Source organism: Garra rufa, chromosome 25, assembly GCF_049309525.1.
Source record: "Garra rufa chromosome 25, GarRuf1.0, whole genome shotgun sequence".
NCBI lineage: Eukaryota > Metazoa > Chordata > Actinopteri > Cypriniformes > Cyprinidae > Garra > Garra rufa.
Window position 1 is genome coordinate 36,422,545 of NC_133385.1, and position 25,216 is coordinate 36,447,760.

At 37.9% G+C, this 25,216-nt stretch overlaps 1 protein-coding gene across 4 annotated transcripts in view; it reads right to left on the reverse strand.

The window, feature by feature from the left end:
• Positions 1–25,216, reverse strand: part of kif21a (kinesin family member 21A) — a 72,637-nt gene that overhangs the window by 26,366 nt on the left and 21,055 nt on the right. For 3 of the 4 annotated variants that reach the window (XM_073831420.1, XM_073831422.1, XM_073831419.1), the window contains exons 2-16: positions 18,941–19,163; positions 17,641–17,823; positions 13,432–13,581; positions 13,199–13,333; positions 12,902–13,081; positions 12,657–12,772; positions 11,599–11,794; positions 9,462–9,651; positions 9,314–9,377; positions 7,098–7,307; positions 6,202–6,264; positions 5,451–5,535; positions 5,247–5,361; positions 4,809–4,997; positions 1,876–2,075 (exon numbers count right to left, since the gene is read on the reverse strand). In XM_073831420.1, the coding sequence (XP_073687521.1) occupies positions 1,876–2,075; positions 4,809–4,997; positions 5,247–5,361; positions 5,451–5,535; positions 6,202–6,264; positions 7,098–7,307; positions 9,314–9,377; positions 9,462–9,651; positions 11,599–11,794; positions 12,657–12,772; positions 12,902–13,081; positions 13,199–13,333; positions 13,432–13,581; positions 17,641–17,823; positions 18,941–19,163 (2,299 nt within the window). The remainder of the gene's footprint in view (positions 1–1,875; positions 2,076–4,808; positions 4,998–5,246; positions 5,362–5,450; positions 5,536–6,201; positions 6,265–7,097; positions 7,308–9,313; positions 9,378–9,461; positions 9,652–11,598; positions 11,795–12,656; positions 12,773–12,901; positions 13,082–13,198; positions 13,334–13,431; positions 13,582–17,640; positions 17,824–18,940; positions 19,164–25,216) is intronic. The other variant, XM_073831421.1, reaches the window with a different exon arrangement.

Sequence of the window (25,216 nt, forward strand, 5' to 3'; positions counted from 1 at the left end):
AACTTGCTAATAATGCTAGAAACATGCTAGCAACATGTTAACAAATTGCTAATCAAGCTAGAAACATGTTAGCAAATTGCTAATCATGCTAGAAACACGCTAGCAGCTTGCTAATTATGCTGGAAACATGCTAGCAACATGTTAGCAAATTGCTAATCATGTTAGAAACATGCTAGCAGCTTGTTAATTATGCTAGAAACATGCTAGCAACATGTTAACAAATTGCTAATCATGCTAGAAACATGTTAGCAAATTGCTAATCATGTTAGAAACATGCTAGCAGCTTGCTAATTATGCTGGAAACATGCTAGCAAGAACATGTTAGCAAATTGCTAATCATGCTAGAAACATGCTAACAACTTGATAATCATGCTAGAAACTTGTTAGAAACATGTTAACAACTTGCTAGTCAACCTAGAAAATTGCTAACAACTTGCTATTCCTGCTAGAAACATGCTAACAACTTAATAATCATGCTAGAAACATGCTAACAACTTGATAATCATGCTAGAAACATGCTAACAACTTGATAATCATGCTAGAAACATACTGGAAACATGCTAGCAACAAACATGCTAGAAACATGCTAGCAGCTTGGTAATCATGCTGGAAACATGCTAGCAACATGTTAGCAAATTGCTAATCATGCTAGAAACATGCTAGCAGCTTGCTAATTATGCGGGAAACATGCTAGCAACATGTTAGCAAATTGCTAATAATGCTAGAAACATGCTAGCAGCTTGGTAATCATGCTGGAAACATGCTAGAAACATGCTAGCAATCATGTTAAAAACATTTCTAGCATGATTATCAAGTTATGAGCATGTCATTAGCATGTTTCTAACATGATTAGCAAGTTGGTAGCATGTTTTTAGAATGATTAACTAGTTGTTAGCATGTTGCTAGCATGTTTCTAGCATAATTAACATGTTACTTGCATTATTGCATTATATATATGTTAACTTGCAAATGTTAACATGCTAATGACATTCTTATAACTTGATAATCATACTAGAAACGTTAACAATTTGCTAATGACATGCTAATAATGCAAGTAACATGTTAATTATGCTAGAAACATGCTAACAACTAGTTAATCATGCTAGAAACATGTTATCAACTTGCTTATAATGCTAGAAACTTGCTAATCATGCTAGAAAAATGCTAACTACATTCTAATCATGCTAGCAACATGCTAATCATCTAATCTATCTATATAAAGTTCAAAACTTTTACATCTGCTTTAAACTTTCAAGCTAGGCTTTCTCAAGCCAACCTAAAGTTTGTCTTGTCTAGTTTTATAGTCTTAGAATTATCTTAATTCTGGCTATTTTCCCAGAAAAAAATATTATGCGAGAAAATGATAATTAACTAATTTCGTGACTAACTTAAATGGCATATCGTGTAATCAAGTTGATTTTGACTTGGTCCTAATTTCACTTTATATATTTTTGTGCAATTTTATGAAGAGTAATAATTCTGTCTCTCATATTACATCTTGAATTGCCAATCCAGACCTACCAGTATAAAAAAAAAAAAAAAAAAAAAAAATCACAAAATCTAATTAAATATTAAACTACTGATATTTCTAAAAGATGTTTATAATGAATACTATTGCATGGTTATAATGCAATATATTATATAGAAAAATATTTGTAATTTTCGTTTTTATAGTCATCTATAAACAAAAATTTAGTGAACATTTTATGAAAAGGAGCTAATTCTTAATTTATTTCTGCAGTATGTTTTGGAGTATGGGTGTTGCATCTGGTGACCACAAGGAGGCGCTGTTTATAATCAAATATTTAATGTTGTAATAGTGATTCAGCATGTTTCAATGATTCAGTGCACAGCCATGTCTCTATGGTGACTCACTTTGGTTTTCTTCATTTCTGCCAGATCCAGCTGTAGTTTCTTCAGTTGTTTCTCGTACTGAGATTGGTTCTTCAGTAGGCGAGCGTGTTCCTTCTGAGCCGCCTGCAGTTTCTGGAGCTCTTTGTTCATGACGCCGAGTTTCTTCTCGTACTCTGCTTTTATCCGCTTGGTCTTGTCCTCAGAGCATGATTCCACAGAACCTAAAACAAAACAAAATATTAAAAAACAACAACACAAAAACAGAACAGAATTTCACGGTACGATAATATCACGATATGAAGTCCATGATATAGTAAGACAAATGAAGACTTTAAAAAATATATATTTTTTACATTTTAAAGTTACATTTTTCTATCTAATGCAGTTTGAGAGTTCAAAATTAAGAGCTCCAACCCATGTCTTTGAGAAAACGTCAGTCAGAAAACCTGAACATTTTTTGTACCTGACCTTTAAAGGGGACTTAACCCTCTTTTTTAGTTGTGATATACTGTCTCAGTCTAAATTACATTCACATTGGTGTTTTAGAAGCCAAACAAATATGAATAAATCATAATAACAACAAATTTACTGTATATTATTGTTAATCCTATGACAGTAGTAGCCATTAGTAGTAGACAGTAGTAAAGCAATTGCGCTTTAAAAATTTTAAAAAAGGTATATTATATATTATTTTTTTCCCAATTTATTTAAATGGAATTTCACTTTGTCCTGTAGGATTTTATTTGGTTTGTAGAATCCTATTGGGCATTTACAATTTATTTTAATGGAATTTCACTTTGTTCTGTAGGATTTTATTTGGTTTTTAGAATCCTATAGGACATTCCGATTTATTTGAATGGAATTTCACTTTGTCCCGTAGGATTTTATTTGGTTTTTAGAATCCTATAGGACATTCCGATTTATTTGAATGGAATTTCACTTTGTCCCGTAGGATTTTATTTGGTTTTTAGAATCCTATTGGACATTCCGATTTATTTGAATGGAATTTCACTTTGTTCCGTAGGATTTTATGTGGTTTTTAGAATCCTATTGGGCATTTACAATTTATTTTAATGGAATTTCACTTTGTTCTGTAGGATTTTATTTGGTTTTTAGAATCCTATAGGACATTCCGATTTATTTGAATGGAATTTCACTTTGTCCCGTAGGATTTTATTTGGTTTTTAGAATCCTATAGGACATTCCGATTTATTTGAATGGAATTTCACTTTGTCCCGTAGGATTTTATGTGGTTTTTAGAATCCTATTGGGCATTTACAATTTATTTTAATGGAATTTCACTTTGTCCTGTAGGATTTTTTTTTGTTTTTTAGAATCCTATTGGACATTCTGATTCATTTGAATGGAATTTCACTTTGTCCCGTAGGATTTTATGTGGTTTTTAGAATCCTATTGGGCATTTACAATTTATTTTAATGGAATTTCACTTTGTTCTGTAGGATTTTATTTGGTTTTTAGAATCCTATAGGACATTCCGATTTATTTGAATGGAATTTCACTTTGTCCCGTAGGATTTTATTTGGTTTTTAGAATCCTATAGGACATTCCGATTTATTTGAATGGAATTTCACTTTGTCCCGTAGGATTTTATGTGGTTTTTAGAATCCTATTGGCCATTCCGATTTATTTGAACGGAATTTCACTTTGTCCCGTAGGATTTTATGTGGTTTTTAGAGTCCTATTGGCCATTACGATTTATTTGAACGGAATTTCACTTTGTCCCGTAGGATATTATGTGGTTTTTAGAATCCTATTGGACATTCCGATTTATTTGAATGGAATTTCACTTTGTTCTGTAGGATTTTATGTGGTTTTTAGAATCCTATTGGACATTCCGATATATTTGAATGTAATTTCACTTTGTTCTGTAGGATTTTATTTGGTTTTTAGAATCCTATTGGACATTCCGATTTATTTGAATGGAATTTCACTTTGTCCCGTAGGATTTTATGTGGTTTTTAGAATCCTATTGGACATTCCGATTTATTTTAATGTAATTTCACTTTGTCCTGTAGGATTTTATGTGGTTTTTAGAATCCTATTGGACATTCCGATTTATTTGAATGGAATTTCACTTTGTCCTGTAGGATTTTATGTGGTTTTTAGAATCCTATTGGACATTCCGATTTATTTTAATGTAATTTCACTTTGTCCTGTAGGATTTTATGTGGTTTTTAGAATCCTATTGGACATTCCGATTTATTTGAATGGAATTTCACTTTGTCCCGTAAGATTTTATTTGGTTTTTAGAATCCTTAAGGACATTCCGATTTATTTGAATAGAATTTCTCTTTGTCCCGTAGGATTTTATGTGGTTTTTAGAATCCTATTGGACATTCCGATTTATTTTAATGGAATTTCACTTTGTCCTGTAGGATTTGATTTGATTTTTTCAGAATCTTATTGGAAATAGTGTTTTATTTAATGGGAATTTACTTTGTCCTGTAGGATCTTTTATTGATTCATAGAAAACACTGGATCACGAGCTGATTGCCATAATGAAGTGCCCTTCTCTTAGAAATGCACCGCAAAATGATAAAAGGGTTAAGCTATATTGTGCTTTCGGTTTTAGTTTGTTTGACAGATACTGTGCCAAAGCATAATGGCCCAAAACACAACTTTAAAGACCTTTTATGTTAGAATATTTTAAAAATCTACACTTTTGCCTGGAAGACCTATATCGCTGATCGCGATACCACGATATTAATAATATGGTTACATCCCTACAGGGTATATGGCAGGCCAGACCAAACCTGATCCACAAGTTAGGATTTATTGAATGTGCGTTAAATGCTAAGCTCTGAAATGAATGTCTTATTTCTTCACATTTTATCATTAAGTCATCAAATGAAATCAAAATTAACCCTATTTACTAGTAACGTTTCTGGCCTCATTGTGAATTTTTCACTTTATTCATCATTGCATGTCCTTACCCATGTTATGCAGCACACGGTCTCGCTCCAGCTGCGTGTCTCTGATTTTGCACTGCAGCATCATGAGTTTCTGTTCATACTGTTGTTTGAGCGTGTGCAGACGTCTCTGACTGTTCTCAAGCTCATCGATCAGCTTCTGCTTGATGGCAATCTCACACGTGATGTTGGCCAGATCTGCCTGGAAGTCCTCTAATCAATGCAAAACCAATAAAAATACTTCAAAATTATGTTTACAAAAAGACAGACATTAAATAGCCAACATTTTAACACTCTCTTGAACTTACTTTAAATAGATCTGGCTTACTAAAATCATGTTTTGATGTTAATTTAATGAGAAATCTCATTAAATAGCTTTAGTGTTAGTTTAAGTCTCACAAAATCAGTCATTCTGTAAATCACATTAAGGTATAGTTATTATTTTACAGTAAACATCAGTACCCTTCTCATCCAGGTCAGAGTCAGACTCATCAGAGCTTTCCTCAGCATCCATTTCCTCTTCCTCAACTTCCTCCTCGTCTTCCTCTCCATCCCCCTCCTCACGGTCACTGGCCTCCTAAGAGAAATAATTTCATGTCAAAGAATGAATGATGAGCTCCACCCTTAAAACATGTTCTGATAGAGCAAGAAGGCTGTCAATCATACCATCTCTGGCTCTTGATTGGTTGATTCTAACTGCTCTTTCTCGCTAATCTTCTGTTCGCCCTCAAGTGTTTCATCTTTGTTGGCACTGCAGGAAAAATCAAAACTAGAAATTCAAATCTGTTTTGTAATGTTTTTTAATACACTTTTTATATACAGCATATATTATCTGAAACAAAACAGACAATTAGGAGGGAAGGAAAGATAACATGTTGTTATGACAGACACATGATGCAACAGACAAGTTAAATGGTATATTATTTTGAATTCAAAACTACTTCTGTAGTTTTAGCTATTAAAATAGTTTTAGCTAATTAAAATAAAGCTCATATAAAATTAAATATAAAGTATAAATAGTACAAAATTAACACTGCATCAGAGGTTAGTCAGTCATAACAGGTCATTTACACATAGTCATCAAAGTACAGCAGAAACTTCATAAAGAACATGGAAAATCATAAATAAACATTGTGTTTATGTGAAGAGAATTAAACTAGTAACTGGAAACTAGTTTGGTGAGACATAGACACGTTCTTAACAGATTTTGTGAGATATACCCATTACTTTAAGGTCTATTTTGGGAAAAAAAAAAGTACATGACTGAAGTATAAATATTTTGTGGGCTGTTCTCCCAGGCTGGAAACTACCTGCTGAAAGACAACCAGAATTTAAAGATCGCAAGCAGAGATGAAACACAGGGGGTTATGGGTAATTTTAGAGGGCGGAGAAGGAAAAGAGAGTCACAGGGACAAACCTGTCTTCCTCCACCTCTTCCTCCTCATCCTCCTCTTTCTTGTCGCTCAGCAGCTGCTGGAGTCTTCAGCGGTCAGAGGTCAGAGGTGAAGGGTTAAAGAGAGGAAACGAGGAGCACAAAGAGACAGATAGAGAGGGTATGGTACACACATTAGTAAAGACGGTTGTTGATCACATGGAAACGTTCAATGTGGATAAGAACACAGCTTATTTAAAGATATTATGGCTGATATTATTTTTGTTTACTAGAGTTCACTAGTTTTAAATGGAGTCTTCAATTGCATAAAACAACAACAAAAAAACACTGGAAAAAAGATGATCCTTTTAGAAAATCACAAAGATGGGAAGTTTTGAGCACGGAGCACTGATTCAACAAAATGAAGAGCAAATTAGATTTGTGATTGCTGCTTTATCTGTATTTTTCATCTGTGGACTGATGGGAAATGTAGTTTGTTTGCACAAGAGTGCATATTACAACAAGCTTGTTCCATTTGTCTAATTTTTATAAAAGTGTTTAACTAAATACTAAGTTATGAATACTTATGCAATGTACTTATCTCAGTTTTTTTTTTTCATTTTTAATAAATTTATGAAGTATTTTTGTGAAATAATGCAAAAAACAAAAACAAATGTTTTTTTGTTTTTTTTCTATTTACCATTAGCAGGTGTGGTAAAAGAACCAATTACAGTCTTTAGGATAATGCCTGACGTGGTAATTACACAACTGAAAGAACAATAACAGCTTGCCATGAAACCAGACACATCTCACAATGCTTTTGTTTCACGCTGCTAGAGACGAGGGGCAATTATTCATAACACACGCTCACTCTTCGCCCGTTACCACGGTAACAGCCCCTCCAGAAACCACCTCACACTGCACTTTCACCCTCTTATTACCTCTTCTTTTTCTTCTTCTCCTTCCTCTTCAGTTTCTCCAGATCTTTCTTGGCGATCTCAATGATGTCGGAGGTCTCTTGGCTCGGGTCGGGCCCCAACAGGGCAGGAGAAAAAGTTCCAGAAGATCCGAAAAACGGAGGACGGCTGGACGCTCGCGTGAGGTTTCTCCTCAGGTTTTCATTCACTGCTTCGCTCTCTAGAAGTTTGGCTCTGAAATACACACAAAAAAAAAATGTAGAGTACATGTGAGACAGACAGACAGATATATACAGTATCTCACAAAAGTGAGTACACCGCTCACATTTCAGCAACCATTTTAGTATATCTTCTCAAGGGACAAAACTATAGAAATGAAAATTGGATATATTTTAGAGTAGTCAATGTTCAGCTTGTATAGCAGTGTAGATTTACTGTCCTCTGAAAATAACTCAACATACAGCCATTATTGTCAAAATAGCTGGCAACAAAAGTGAGTACACCCTAAGTGATAACAGCAGTGTGTTGTTTAACCTGTTAACCCACATTTGTATTCCAGCGTTGAAATGCCATACATTTCCCATAGAATAGACTCTTCCGAGTAAAATGAGCCCTCCCCCGTCTCTCTCAGTCAATCAGAGCCCAGGCCATGACGCAAAGTCTCCGGAGAGGTACTGACTGGCTCACCGGGGTGTCAATCATGCGACCATAAGGTTTGACTGTTTGAAATGCAAAGCCACATGTCCTATTCATCATGTTTATGTTTTTGTCTGCTTAACAGTACCATACAAAGTTATGTATCTTGTATTAGAGCAATTAAAATGAGGTACTTTAAGTACAAAAAACAGTGAGTGCTGCCAGCATTGCTTTAAATGTTGCAGAAGTAGAAGGACAGCTTGTCAGTGCTCAGACCATACGCCGCACACTGCAACAAGTCGGTTTGCATAGGTGTCGTCCCAGAAGGAAGCCTCATCTGAAGCTGGCTTACAAGAAAGTCTGCAAACAGTTTACTGAAGACATGATTTACTGGAACCATGTCCTGTGGTCTGATGAGACTATAAGATAAACTTGTTTGGCTCAGATGGTGTCCAGCATGTGTGGCGATGCTCTGGTGAGGGGTACCAAGATAATTGTGTCTTGTCTACAGTCCAGCATGGTGGTGGTAGCATCATGGTCTGGGGCTGCATGAGTGCTGCTGGTTCTGGGGAGCTGGAGTTCATTGAGGGAAACATGGATTCCATTATGTACTGTACATTCTGAAGCAGAATATCAAAGTCAAAGTCAAGTCAAAGTCAACTTTATTGTCAATTCTGCTATATGTACCGGACATACAGAGAGTTGAAATTGCGTTACTCTCAGACCCTAGGTGCATAAACGTAACATTAAATACAAAAAGTAGACATTTAAAAATACAAATAGATACAAATTATACATATAATATATAAAAAAAAAACCAATATACAAGTAAGGGTACATGACAGAGTAGTGCAAAATCTGCAAATGCAAATGCAAAAAAAAAAAAAAGGTGCAAAAGGAACTTATAAGTGTAAATATGATGCCTTCCCCACAGAAACTAGACCAAACGGCAGTTTTCCAACATGATAAAGACCCCAAACACACCACCAAGATGACAACTGCCTTGCTGAGGAAGCTGAAGGTGAAGGTGATGGGGTGGCCAAATATGTCTCCAGACCTGAACTCTATTAAGCACCTGTGGGGCATCCTCAAGCATAAGGTGGAAAAGCACCATGTGTCTAACATCCAGCAGCTCCGTGAGGAGGGGAAGAGGATCCCAGCAACAACCTGTGCAGCTCTGGTCAATTCCATGCCCAGGATGATTAAGGCAGTGCCAGATAACATTTGTGCTAACACAATATATTGACACTTTGGACAAGTTCACTTAGGGTGTATTCACTTTTGTTGCCAGCTATTTTGACAATAATGGCTGTATGTTGAGTTATTTTCAGAGGACAGTAAATCTATACTGCTATACAAGCTGCACATTGACTACACTAAAATATATCCAAGTTTCATTTCTATAGTATTGTCCCTTGAGAAGATATACTAAAATCATTGCTGAAATATGAGGGGTGTACTCTCTTTTGTGACATTCTACAGACAGACAGACAGACAGACAGATAGACAGTTGCGTTTTTATACTTATTATAGATCTATCTAAAACAGTATCGATTTATATTAACATCATATACAGTTGCATATAAGCAAAAATGTAAAAATACCTCAGATCCTCAATCTCCTTGATGTAATTCTGAATCATATTTCCAATCTCCTCACTGCCTTCACCTGAAAAACAACAAGTCCATATTCTGTCCACATCTATCAAACATCTTACAAAGTCTTTGATTGTCCGTGTTTGTTGTGCCATACCTGCTCTGGCGAGCACCTGATTGGCCTGTTCACTGAGCAGCTGCGTGAGTCGAGCGCCCTGAGCGTCGATGGCTTCCTGCATGGCCTTCACACGCATGCGCAGATTATTGTTCTCTATCTGCAGCATTGAGTTCTCATGAAACATGTCATTGATGCCTTCCAGCCCATCCTCTCCAACCAAACGCTTCCCCTGAAAAACACGGAAAGTTTTACTTCATTTACTAAACATTCACACAAACTATTTATATAAAAGAATCACAATATTAATTTTATGGTGACCATAATCACCAAGAAAACAACTGGTAACACACTACACCATGAAGGACTGAAATCCTGCAGCGCCAGCAAGGTCCCCCTGCTCAAGCATATGTGTGAATGATTTAGAGGAGAACTGGGTGAAAGTGTTGCGGTCAGATGACAAAAAACCTTCCTCAGCCAGGGCATTAAAAATGGGTCGTGGGTGGGTATGCCAGCATGACAATGACCCAAAACACATGGCCAAGGCAACAAAGAAGTGGCTTAAGAAGAAGCACTTTAAGGTCCTGGAGTGTCCTAGCCAGTCTCCAGACCTTAATCCCACAGAAAATCTGTGGAGGGAGCTGAAGGTTCGAGTTGCTAAATGTCAGCCTTGAAACCTTAATGACTTGGAGAGGATCTGCAAAGAGGAGTGGGACAAAATCCTCCTGAGATGTGTGCAAACCTGGTGGCCAACTACAAGAAACGTCTGACCTCTGTGATTGCCAAGGGTTTTGTCACCAAGTACTAAGTCATGTTTTGCAAAGGGGTCAAATACTTATTTCACTCATTGAAGTGAAAATCAATTTATAACTGTTTTTGTTTTGTTATTCTAAACCTATGATTACAATTATAGACTGATCATTTCTTTGTCAGTGAGCAAACGTACAAAATCAGCAGGGATCTAATAATTTTTCCCTCACTGTACCTTTGAGGTTTTATTATGGCCAAGGCAACAAAGAAGTTGCAGATCATTTTCTTGTTTTCAGAAATTCAGCAAATTATTGAAACTACTCATTGGCATTTCTATATCACACGTTTCCAGAAATTTCGTCATGAACCTCTTAGGGGTTTGCAAGCTGTTAAACTGGTAAAGCTTGGCATAAAAAAATAACATTTTTAGCTGATACTATACAAAAAAAGGGCCCTGTATACTTCATTTTGTGCATTACGTTTTATCTAGAGCACCCATTTAGAGTGTAGGCACTACCTAATGGACCTTTTTACATTTTACCACTCATGTCTTTCAACACAAAGATGAGTTTTGTGTGACTTGGCTCTTCAAGTGACATTAAGTGGAGAGAAAATGGCTGTTAAAAATTACTAACTATTTCAGGGGGGTTTTGTTGGACCCCTGTGACCAGTCATTCTTATTCTTAAGTGCTTATTGTAGTGCTATGGGAACTTATAAAACAAAATTGTTTTCAAGTGAACTGATATAAACCTGTTCATCCTGACTCCAGGAATTATGCAGAAGCCAGCCAAACAGATTGGCTGATTTTGGGGACCCATTTTTTTTATTATTATAGTATGATACACATCTTAAAGTCCACGTTCAGTAATTCTACAGTATCTGGATCACCTACTCTTGAAACTAAACCTCTAAACTCAGAATTAGTAGGTCAGATACTGAAAGATTACTCAATACCTGAATAGTTTTAGCATGCTAATGGATATGACCATTTTAATGTACGCAGCTGCTGGACTTTCAACTGCCAGTAGATACACAAACATGTGTAAGATAAGATACTGCAGCAGCAATTGGCATATACTACATAAATTGGAGATCTAGACAGGTGGTACTGGGGGAGGTGGAGGGTTTCAGAGGAACTCTGGAAGATAGTGTGCTGCAGGACCAGCTTATAGCAAACAATGAACTAGACTACTTAAATGCTGGGTAAGCAATCTCATTGGCTGAAGAATGAGCAGAGACCAATTAGCTTGTGCCACGTAGCAAACAATGTTATAGCAGATTGCATGTAAAGAACCCATCAGCCTGCATCTAGAGTTTGATGACTGAACTATATATTTTGAGGATACTCTGAAGACATTGTAGAAGGTTCTTAGACCTAACATCTCCTTGCTATCAGAGCCATATTTTTAGCTGATAGCAGAATCTCACCGTTCTGTACTCCATGAGCTCCATCTGCAGTCGGGCGATCTCCGTCCTGAGAGCACTGATCTGCTGGCTGGCCTTGTCCTGGTTCACCACCACCTTGTTCTTGATGTTGCGTGCTCTGTTGGCATACTTCAATGTGTTCAGGGTTTCCATAAAGTCCTGATCTGATGGGCTGGTGCAGGCGATCATCACTGTTTGACTGAGCGACCAGAGAAAATGTCCAGTTTCATTTATTTACTCTGATATATACTGACCAATGCTACAGTGCCAAATAAAGCATTTTGTCTGGATGTAGATTAAGTCTGCTGCATCACAACACGTTGTAAATGCTTTCCTAATGACGTTTTAATCCTGATTAAAGAAATTTAAGTTTACCCCTCAACAATTGTCATGTTATCATGTTATAATTCTGTTATTATCCTGTTATTACACTGTAATTACAAATTTGTATGCTGTTCATGAGAAACGCTGTGAGGTAGGGCTTCCTATCAATGCTGCTATCAGTTCCTATCAAGAATATTAACCAAATGTGACTGTATTTTTCAGATTTAGTGAAAAGATTTAGAATATTTGTGTGCTACACTTGAAGTCTTTGAAATCATATGAAAACTTTGACTAAAACTGACTGAAATTCAAGTTGTTATTCAATTATATCTTCCTGAAGAATTCACTGACATCAAATCTGGCACGAATTGTCAGGTGTGGCATTGATTATATTTGGTCGCTGGTGTCCAGTCTGACATTGTGCGTTAAAAGGCTGCATATTTGATTTGAAAGCTACATTGACAGGCAAAATTATCAATGAACAACCCTTTGAATTGCAGTCAGCTTAACATAAAAAGCCATTGTATAACTTCAGAATATTTGGTAAATGTTTTGTTTTTATGCCTTTTAGAGTTTGACAGACATTGTCACTTCAAAGTATCATTGTATGAAAAATAGCTTCTTCAAAATGACTCTTCTTACCAAGCAAAAATAACAGCACTCTACTATGGAAACACTGACTATTTCGTTTTTTTTGGGTGAACTATTCCTTTAAGTCCAAAAAGTTTCACACAGACCTGTTTCCCCCCAGTGAATCCTGCAGAAGGCGAGTGAGTTTGGAGTCTCGGTAAGGCACATGCGTTGAACGTTTGCTTCTGTCTCCTAAAGCACTGATGACATTCCCTAATGCCAGCTGCATCACAGTGAGAAAAGAACAGAGGAACATTTCCTCTTTCAGTTCACCTTATATAATGCTAGCCTAAAGAAATCTGTTGGCGATTAATATGCGTTTTTATTATTTAATAATATTACTCGTTCTGACCAATCCACAGTTAATGGAGATGCCCTCTTTGGCTCGGTCCCCCGTGGCCCCCGTCCTCTTGAGTCTCTCTGATCCAGCCAGATCCACGAAGTGAAACTTGGCTGTGAGTGTTTCAAACTCTTCCATCTCAGATGAGCTGTTGGCCAGTCGATTGTCTGTTTCATTTTCTTCCTCTGGAGGCTGAATTAAGTCAAATTAAGACATAAACATAGATTAGAGATAAAATTACATTTTCTCCAGCCAAATTTTGGTGCATTTCTACTCAATGTGACTTGTACTCAATAAAGCGATACTCACGTTTTCTGCGGGTGCACAAACACGCACTTGGCAGATGTTAATGGTGAAGATGGCGTGAGATCGAGAACTCTGTACATTCATCTGAGTGCTAGCAGTGGTGCGGGAGAGAGCGCCCAGCTTCAGGCACTGCAACATCTACAACAGACGCGTGTAGAGCGCATTAGTATAGCCACTCACACATTATGCATAATATATAGATACAACATCTTGAAAAAGAAATCAATGACTCTCACTTCTGCCTCTGAGGAAACGGTGCGAGTTGTCACGCCTACAGCGTAGATGCTGCCGTTGGCATCTTCGTGGATTTTAATGTGCGATTTCTGCTTTCTCATCTCCAAGTCACGTGTGGTATCGAAAAGATCCAACACCTCCTCATTATACAACTGAAGATACAACGACACAGAAGACAGACCATTCAATATTAATTAAACAATGAATATTATTGCACTGTTTTTTTATCCATATTCTGTACATATTTCTTACATATACCCTAGCTATTATATTACAGTCTTTGAGGCAGGTGTTATTCTTGTATTTATTCATATTATGATGTATGTGTGTGTGTGTGTGTGTGTGTATATACAGTATGTCACAAAAGTAAGTACACCCAGTAGGTCTGCTTGATCAGTTACCACAGAAGAATGTTAAAATATATTTTTTTTTTATCAAAGTGATTAAATGTTGTGTTGCAAAAATGAGTACACCCTCCTGAAAGTTACCAAATAAATCTAAACAAAAATTCTGTATGGTGTAACTGTAAGGCAAGTTTTTATATAATAATAATAATTCGTTACATTTATATAGCGCTTTTCTAGACACTCAAAGCGCTTTACAGTGTCAGGGGTATCTCCTCATCCACCACCAATGTGCAGCATCCACCTGGATGATGCGACGGCAGCCATAGTGCACCAGAACGCCCACCACACACCAGCTTACTGGTGGAGAGGAGACAGAGTGATGAAGCCAATCGGAATATGGGGATGATTCAGAGGCCATGATGGTCAGAGGCCAATGGGCAAATTTGGCCAGGATGCCGAGGTCACACCTCTACTCTTTTTCGAAAGACATCCTGGGATTTTTAATGACCACAGAGAGTCAGGACCTCGGTTTAACGTCTCATCCGAAGGACGGTGCTTTTTGGCAGTATAGTGTTCCCGTCACTATACTGGGGTGCTAGGACCCACACAGACCTCAGGGTGAGCACCCCTGCTGGCCTCACTAGCACCTCTTCCAGCAGCAACCTAGTTTCCCCAGGAGGTCTCCCATCCAGGTACTGACCAAGCTCAGCCCTGCTTAGCTTCAGTGGGTGACCAGTCTTGGGCTACAGGGTGATATGGCTGCTGGTATATATACACAGTATCTCACGAAAATGAGTACACCGCTCACATTTCAGCTAACATTTTAGTATATCTTCTCAAGGGACAGTAGTACTATAGAAATGAAACTCGGATACATTTTAGAGTAGTCAATGTGCAGCTTGTATAGCAGCATAGCTTTACTGTCCTCTGAAAATAACTCAACATACAGCCATTATTGTCAAAATAGCTGGCAACAAAAGTGAATACACCCTAAGTGAACTTGTCCAAAGTGTCAATATATTGTGTTAGCACCATTGTTATCTGGCACTGCCTTAATCATCCTGGGCATGGAATTGACCAGAGCTGCACAGGTTGTTGCTGGGATCCTCTTCCACTCCTCACAGAGCTGCTGGACATTAGACACATGGTGCTTCTCCACCTTACACTTGAGGATGCCCCACAGGTGCTTAATAGGGTTCAGGTCTGGAGACATACTTGGCCAGCACATCACCTTCGCCTTCAGCTTCCTCAGCAAAGCAGTTTGTCATCTTGGTGGTGTGTTTGGGATCAGTATTGTGTTGGAAAACTGCAGTTCGGTCTAGTTTCTGGAGGGTAGGCATCATGTTCTTCTTCAGAATGTACAGTACATAATGGAACCATGTTTCTCTCAATGAACTGCAGCTCCCCAGAACCAGCAGCACTCATGCAGCCCCAGACCATGATGCTACCACCACCATGCTGGACTGCAAGCAATTTTCTTGGTACTCCTCACCAGGGCATCGCCACACATGCTGGACACCATCTGAGCCAAACAAGTTTATCTTATAGTCTCATCAGACCACAGGACATGGTTCCAGTAATTCATGCTCTTGGTTGTCTTCAGCAAACTGTTTGCGGGCTTTCTTGTGAGTCAGCTTCAGATGAGGCTTCCTTGTGGGACGACGCCTATGCAAACTGACTTGTTGCAGTGTGCAGCGTATGGTCTGAGCACTGACAAGCTGACCTACTTCTGCAACCTTTAAAGCAGCGGTTCCCAATTCCAGTCCTCGCGACCCACCGCTCTGCACATTTTGTGTGTTTCATGCATCGCTTCCGACGTTTGTTCTATTCCAACGTTACTGCCCTTCGAAGTGGACATCACAGGATATTCCGCCATTATTCATTAGTTCGAAGCGAGCGTATGTGTTCCATTTGAAAGTCATTAAAGCGTGCGAGACGTAAATTTAAAATGCATTTATTTACAGATGCACTTATGTCACACTTCTCTAGTAAGTTTCATCTGTGTGTGAAGACGCTACATGCGGTGGCGTAGCGCAAATATGTGAATGAACGTTTTGAAGTAGCGTAAACAGATTTCCCCCGCTTAGGGAGCAGGGAGCAATGAACACTTTGCAGGGACCATGTCAATTGGATCGCAGTTCCTGCACGGACCTCACTTCTAATGAGCTGGTTATCTGAATCAGGTGTGTTAACTAAGAGAGACATGCACAATGTGCAGAGCGGTTGGGCATGAGGACTGGAATTGGGAACCGCTGCTTTAAAGTAATGCTGGCAGCACTCATGGATCTTTTTTTTTGAAGCCAGGTTCTGCACCTGACGCACAGAATAAGTGCCCAACTTCTATTTTGACAATAATGGCTGTATGTTGAGTTATGTTCAGAGGACAGTAAATCTATACTACTATACAAGCTGCACATTGACTACTCTAAAATATATCCAATTTGAATTTCTATAGTATTGTCCCTTGAGAAGATATACTAAAATAGTTGCTGAAATGTGAGAGGTGCACTCATTTTTGTGACATACAGTATACATATATAAACTCGCCTTACAGTTACACCAACCAGAAATTTTTGTTTAGCTTTATTTTGTAACTTCCAGGAGGGTGTACTCATTTTTGCAACACAACATTTTAATCATTTTGATAAGAACATTTTCCTGAATAATTTTAACATTCTTCAGTGGTAACTGATCAAGCAGACCTGCTGAAATATTACATCTCTAAAGAACCCTAACGTGTGTTCTAAGTAAAGTGTAATTGCTGAATTTGTTACGTTTCAGAGGGGATGTATTGACACTTAAACACTATAGTATTTATTAATACTGTGAATTACCTTTTATTTTTACTAATGTTTTAGTATTTAAAATGAAAATTTACATCTAATTATTATGTTTTATATCAATTAATAACTTTTTTAAGCCTTATCCATAATTTGATGGTGTTTTCAAAAAAAAAAATTTCAAATTTTTTTTTTCAAAAATAATTTTTTTAATGTTATTATGTTTTTATTGTTAGTTGGCTTTATTGTTCAGTTATTTTTACTTTATATCAAAATACCCCAACTGCAGTTTGATTGAGATTAATTAGAATGCACAATGAAAAAACATAATAGAGTTATCTGTTTTTGCAAATGAACTGTATGTGACCCTGGACCACAAAACCAGTCATAAGGTTAAATTTTACAAAACTGAGATGTATACATCACGAATAATATGAATAATCAATAAATAAGCTTTCTTTTGATGTATGGTTTGTTAGGATAGGACAATATTTGGCAGAGATACATCTATTTGAATATCTGGAATCTGAGAAAAAAAATCTAAATATAGAGAAAATCACCTTTAAAGTTGTCCAAATTAAGCTCTTAACAATGCATTTTACTAATCAAAAATTACATTTTGATAGGTTTACAGTAGGAATCTTACAAAAAATCTTCATGGAACATGATCTTTACTTAATTTCCTAATGATTTTTGGCATAAAAGAAAAATCAAAAATTTTGACCCATGCAATGTATTTTTGGCTATTGCTACAAATATACCCCAGCGACTTAAGACTGGTTTTGTGGTCCAAGGTCACATATGTTCTGTGTTTTATAGTCTTATTTCAGTGACTTTTTTTTTGTTTGTTTTTCACTAACCACTCATAAACACTGATTTCTCAAAAACACAAACATGTACATTCATGCTTCTCACATATTATTGTAGCCCAGTTTGTGCTGAATACAGCCATTAATATGTAATTAAATAAGCACACATATCCGGGCATGTCAAAACTTCTCCAGGGCCCCCAAACCCCCTCAGACCCCAGAGGGTTAAAATGATCTAGTCAAGCATCATCTACAAAAACATTTAGCACGTATACCTCCAGAAACTGTACGCTGATCTTGAACTCTGGGACGGGTCGACCCTGATCTGCGGCTGCCTGGTGTCTTTGCTCGATGCCTTTAAAAAGGTGACTGACTGCCCGCGGGATGATGCCCAGCTCCTCGTCTGGTAACGCCACGTCAAAGCCTGTGCCCATCGTATACGTCTTCCCTGACCCTGTCTGAGATCCAACACAAACATTTGATCATTGTCGACTTCAACTTTTTAACAACCACTTCATTATATAATTGATTACATATTTCATACAAAATGCGCAGCTTGAACTCAATTATAGCTGTGCTGTAAAATACAGTTTACATACACCTTATAGAATCTGCAAAATAAGAGGGATCATACAAAATACATGTTATTGATTCTTAATACTGTGTTGTTACCTAAATGATCCAAATGCTGTGTTCAAAAGTCCCTTGTTTGTCCTGAACATACAGTCATCCATCATACAGTCATTGTTGGAAATGGTTTAAATACACAAAATAAAAATCCAAAGAATTTGTGGGATCTGAAGAATTTTTCTGAAGAACAGCAGGCAGTTTAACTGTTAAGGACCAACAAGGGACTCATAAACAACTATTACTAAACAAACAAACAAAAAAAAAAAAAAAACAGACGTGGATCATTCAGGTTACAACAGTATTAAGAATCAAGCATACGTAAACATTTGAACAGGGTCATTTTTATAAATTCATCTTTTATTTTCTCTTGTGGACTATATGTAAACATCTTTTTTTGTGAAATATCTTATTCAGGTCAGTACTAAATAAAAAACAACATGCATTTGGTATTATCTTTTTTATTTTGGTAAAATAATTAACATTTTGCAGATGGTGCAAGGTGTATGTAAACATTTGACCTCAATTGTACATAATAAGTGCATTCATAAAATCACATTTATTAATCTTATTAGTACAGTTTTTTGCCTAGAGGGTGGCACATGTGCTTTTCTGCTAGAGTTCGATGTGTCTGTCTAGCAGATGAGAGAGACTGTTGATAAATCAGGATTAACACAGCGCCACAGGGAGAGACAGACAGAGATCAAATCTGTGATCGTTTTTGGAGGAAGTCGGCCATGAAATGCAGGTCACAGGCAACGCTGGCCAAAGATGAGAGAGACAACATAAAAAATACTGTATATGGATGTTAGAAGGGACCTCACATATATGAAACTAGGCCTGTCATCCGAAATGATCCTGGAGGTATTCACATCCCTCACATGTGGGACAATAAATAACCAGAAGTGTTGAAGATAACATGAAATGGCATTGTCAAGAAACACAAACCTGTCCGTAGGCAAATATAGTGGCATTATAACCCTCTAAACATCCTTCGATGAGTTTTTCAGTGCAGTTGGCATAGATGGTATCCTGCGTTGAGTCCATGTCAAACACATAGTCATATGTGAAGGCCTTGTCCTTTCCCAGAACCACTTGGGGTTCGCCAGGGGTCACAAATGTGCAGATGTGACATCCTTCAATCTTCTCCTTTGCCAGCTGAGGACGAATCCTGTAACACAGAGAAAGAGACATGAATAATACTAAAATGACTTGCACAATTACACGCTGAATAACAATGAGAACCTCCTGATGTGTTGATAAAGTGAAAATTAGTTGCCTAAAATAAGACTAGGTGTCATACTGGGTGACTGACTGCACAGAATAAAATGACTAGCAAGAAATTTTACACTTTAAGAAATTTGATCTGATATATACTTGCTTCTAGCTACATAACCGTGATTTCTCAAGATTTTATTGATTCCGTAATGCGAAACAAACACCACATTTTTACTGTAACCATGTAGTTATTCATTAAGATTGACCGCTAATCAGTTTTATTGATGTCTTCTGATATTTAAGCAGTTCTCCTTATCATATATAGCAATATTTGTAGAATTAGATCCACAACTGGACCATCAAATTACTTGATAAACTTGATTTAGCACAGCAGCCGTTAATGCTCAAGATTAGATGTTTTATATACATACTTGATATGCATATATTCTTAATTGTCATTATTGGTCGATAAAGTGGCAAGCGAAAGTTTGGGAACCCCTGGCAGAATCTGTGAAAATGTGAATCATTTTATCAAAATAAGAGGGATCATGCAAAATGCATGCTATTTTTTTTATTTAGTACTGGCTCTTAATGCATTGTGTTTCCTTCTGAAGCATCAGTGAATGTTTGAACCTTTTTTTAATAGTCGTGTTTGAGTCCCTCAGTTGCCCTCAGTGTGAAAAGATGGATCTCAAAATCATAGAGTTTTATTTTTTATTTTATTTATTTCAAGCAAATAGTGTGACAGCAGAAAAAAAAATACATAATAATAATAATAATAGTAATAATAATAACATACACTTATGCTTGAAATGGAGTGGGGAGAAGTAAATCTTATTTAACCCCACCCCATTGTGTCAAAGAATACAAAGAATAGTCACTGCTGGAAAGGGTTCAAATATGCAAAAGATGCAGGAAAACTGAAGAATCTGCAGGACCTGAAGGATTTTTCTGAAGAGCAGTGCTCAGTTTAACTGTTCAGAACAAACAAGAGACTCATGAACAATCATCACAAAACAAAAAAAACGTCGTGAAATGCCATCCAGGTAAACACACGCATTATTAAGAACCAAGAGTTCCCAAACTTTTGAAGGGGGTTATTTTAATTGTTTCAGCAATATTTTTGTCTTGTGGACTATACGTAAACATATTTTAGGTGAAATATCTTACTCAGGACAATACTGAGTATTCAATAGAATTACTGCATTTTGCATGATCTCTCTTTTTTGTTAAAATTATTTCCATTTTAACAGATTCTGCAAGGGGTTCCCAAACCTTCGCAGGTCACTGTCTTATTCATGTAGTAAGTTTAATACTAAGCAGCATGGTTTGTTCAAATCACCAGCAGCAGCAGCAAAAGTGATGCTTGTATGGCTTAGTAAACACCTCTTAAAAGAGACACTGATGTCACTTTCTGTGGCACACCTGACAGCAGAGACTGAGCTTTCACTCTGACTGTGAGAGACGCTTTTGTTCAGAGCACAATTCACTGACAGCAGCACAGAGAGACTATTGTGTGTGTGTGTGTGTGTGTGTGTGTGTGTGTGTGTTTGATACTGGATCTGTCCTGTACTGAACACTAGAGAGGGAGACAGATATGTGGGTGAGAGACACATAAGCAGAGAAAGAGTTAGAGGCAGTCTGTAAGATCTGTATTGTTTGTGTTTTAAACCAGGGCAACATCACATAATTCATATCACAGTTCAGAAATGTTTACTATTATTCACATCTTTATGTCTGCTGATTTTGAAAGATAAAATGGACAGGTTATTCTTCAGAATAAACTTTGTGTTCCACAGAAGAAAGGTACACAACTATGAACATTTGAAACATTGTGATAAGCACTGAATTAAAGAAACGGTTTTATCTATCCATAAACAGTTTTATCCATCCATCATCCTTCTGCTCATCTTGGACCCAGTCTTGGTGACAGCAGGCTAAGTAGGGCCACCCACACGTCTTTTTCTCTGGCAACTTCCCCAGCTCCTCCTGAGGGATCCCAAGGTGTTCCCAATCCATCATGTCATACGTCCGAACCAATGAAACACCTCTACTGGAAGGTATCTGGAAGGCATCTTAACCGCCTGAAACACCTCAACTGCCTCTTTCTGACTCTTAGGAGCAAGGGCCTTATTCGAGTCTCTCCCGGATGTCAGAGCTTCTCACCCGGTCTCTCATGGTTCGCTCTGACACTAAGAAAATAAATTTTAGCCACTTGTACTTTGTTGTTGTTGTCATTATTCAAAGTTCATGATCATAGATGATGTTTGGAACATAGATCGACTGGTAAATTGAGAACTTTGCTTTTGTACTCAGCTCCAGGTTCACCACAACAGTCCAGTACAACCATATCACTGCCATTAATGCTCCTATCTTGTTACTGATGTCATGCTTCAACCTGTGAACAAGATCTAAAGATGCAGTTCATGAATCTCTCTATTTGGGGAAGCAACTTACTTCCTACTAGTACTCGACCCTTTTCTGGCTGAGGTGTTGACTAATGCAAGTTCCCATCCTGACCTACAAGAGCTTGGACCAGCCTATACTTCCTCAACTAAGTCAACTTCCCAGCTGGACATGAATGAAACACCTCCCCTAATAGGTGTCTGGAAGGCATCCTAACTGCCTGAAACACCTCAACTGCCTCCTTCTAACTCTTAGGAACAAGGTCACTATTCTAAGTTTCTCCTGGATGTCAGAGCTTCTCACAATGTCTCTAATAATTAGCTCAGACACCCTTCCCTTCTGAGAAAACACATTTCAACCACTAGTACTTTGTTGTTTTGTCATTATTCAAAGTTCATGACTATAGATGAGGGTTAGAACATAGATCAACTGGTAAATCGAGAGCTTCGCCTTTGGACTTAGCTCCTGCTTTACCACAACAGTCCAGTACAATAACCAGATTCCATGCTATGACCTGTCCTCACTTGTGAACATGACTTTTAGATACTTGAACCCCTCTATTTGAGGAAGCAACTCACTCTATACTAGAAGTGGGTACTCCACCCTTTTCTGGCTGAGGTGTTGACAAATTTTTCCAGGCAAGTTCCCATCCTGACATACAAGAGCTTGGACCAGTCTATACTTTCTCAACTTCATCAACTTCCCAGCTAGACATGAATGAAACACCTTCCCTAAAAGGTGTCCGGAAAGCATCCTAACTGCCTGAACCACCTTAACTGCCTCTGTCCAACTCTTAGGAACAAGGTCACTATCCTAAGTTTCTCCTGGATGTCAGAGCTTCTCACAGAGCTTCTCACACTGTCTCTAATCATTAGCTTAGACACCCTTCTGAGAAAACACATTTAGCCGCTAGTACTTTGTTGTTTTTGTCATTATTCAAAGTTCATGACTATAGATGAGGGTTGGAACATAGATCAGCTGGTAAATCGAGAGCTTCGCCTTTGGACTTAGCTCCTGCTTTACCACAACAGTCCAGTACAATAGCCGGATTACTGCTGTCACTGCTCCCATGCTTTGACCTGTCCTCGCTCGTGAACATGACTTCTAGATACTTGAACCCCTCTACTTGGGGAAGCAACTCACTCCCTACTAGAAGTGGATATTCCACCTTTTTCTGGCTGAGGTGTTGACTAATTTTACCAGGCAAGGTCAGCAAATTCCCATCCTGACCTACAAGAGCTTGGACCAGTCTATACTTTCTCAACTTCATCAACTTCCCAGCTGGACATGAATGAAACACTTCCCCTAAAAGGTGTCTGGAAGGCATCCTAACTGCCTGAAACACCTCAGCTGCCTCCTTCCAACTCTTAGGAACAAGGTCACTATCCTAAGTTTCTCCTGGATGTCAATGATTCTCACACTGTCTCTAATTGCTAGCTCAGACACCTTTCTGAAAAACACATTTCTTTGTTGTTTTTGTCATTATTTGTTCATGACCATAGATGAGGGTTGGAACATAGATCAACTAGTAAATCGAGAGCTTAGCCTTTGGATTTAGCTCCTGCTTTACCACAACAATCCAGTACAATAACCAGATTACTGCTGTCACTGCTCCCATGCTTGGACCTGTCCTCATTCATGAACATGACTTCTAGATACTTGAACAGCTCAGATTCCGCAAGAGAGGCTTTGAACAAAGTCCACTCGGACTTCATGTCTTCAGCCTCTCTCAGGACCAAGGAATAGCTCCTCTGAAGGTGGGAGTACAACAATAAAGTCAATCAGGTACACATTTGAACCACCTTAAACATGGTGTTCATTATGGCCAATCCATGCTGAGGACAGAAGTCCACTCAGGTTCAAATCTGGCAGGTTGTTACTCCAAATCAGTGGTTCTCAATCCTAGTCCTGGAGGACCCCTGCTCTGCACATTTTGTTAGTTCAGTTTATGTATATCTCTCCTAATGATCTGATAATCTTAATCAGGTGTGTTAAATAAGGGAGACATGCAAAATGTGCAGAGCAGGGGTCCCCCAGGACCAGGATTGAGAACCACTGCTCCAAATCACTCCTTTCCAGGTTTCTTCGTCATCACTAACAAGAGTTTTGAAGTCGCACAGCAGTACTATGGCAGAGGTGGTAACCCTACTGGGGCCCCAGGGTCTCCATAAAAGCCTTCAAACTCGAACACTTTTATTTTTTCTATGTTTTGTTTTTCAGCTTGACTGCCCCCAATGGGCCAGAGAACCGGTAAACAATTTTTACATTTCACATAACTAATGTGACGTAGAATATAACCCAGCTAACAAAAAAAGGTCCCCAGGACGTCCCCTAAATGGCCTCTGCGAACGTCCCCCGGACGTCATTGTGTATGGTCCCCGTTACGTCTAGCGGACGTTCGCGAAGACGTCCTCCGGACGTTCACGGGGACGTTCACAGGACGTGCAGCGGCCATTCGGGACGTTTAGGGGACTTTCACTTTAAATTCTCTGGATGTCATTTTATTTTACATTTAGGCTAATCAAAGACAACAAACACATTGTATAGAGCAAAATACGTTTATTTTAATTGAACATTTGTAAAGTTGCAGTGCTCTTTCCGTGTTTGGGTGTGGTTGCCAGCTGTGGGGTTAGTCCGACGGCAATTCTTCCCGTTATCTTCTATCCTAAAACAACAAAATTAAAACATGCAGTAGTATTATGATTTTTTATTTCTATAACTATAGTTTGTCCATTGAAAAATAATTTGCAAAGACTGTTGAGAATTTGGATTTAGACCAGGCGGTCAGTAATTTAGTGAATGAGGCTATCCATCCCAAATGTTTTTTTCTTTTGCCGCATTGGCGTCTCTGTGTATATTTTTACCACATGAAAATTAAATACCTAAGTTCAGTTTCTGTAAATATCATGTACATTTAATCATTTCACCTTTACATGCTAAGGTTAGCTTCAAAAAGTGTTCACATGCTAACTGTCAGCAGCCATACACGACGGACAACTTCAGCAAACGTTTTAAAATGTTAACTTTTCAGCATTACGACATACACAGTGGTTATGGTAGCTAATGTTTATAAATATAAAAGTATAAATACCTTTTCGACCGACAAAAGCGAAAACAAAAGGCTGTGTCTGAAGAAATGACCGGGAGGACCGTTAACTGTCACTAAGCAGCTGAGCGTTGCCATGGATACATGCGCGTAACCCTAAAGTGATGTCACTCAATCACGCGCTCATTTGATCTACACTTGTAGCCTATCTCACAATATGGCTATATTGTATTACACATTTAAATGCAAAAATAAGAATTTTCCTAAATATCTTTTCTGATTGGTTTACCAACAGTTTAATATGTAAATAGAATACATGTATTTGTCTTAACTGTGTTATTTTCCACTTTCTTTTCCATTCTTCGTTTTCTTGGCTGCATTCATCACTCTATAACATACTTTTAGAGCAACCTTATATTCTTCACGCTTGGGGAATGCATAGAGCCTAATTGTAGCTTGTGTTCAATTATGTTATTGAAGGGTATCATGTTTTTGATGTTTAAATGACATAACTGCTAAAAACAGACTCATGATTTGATGACATCTTTAATTGC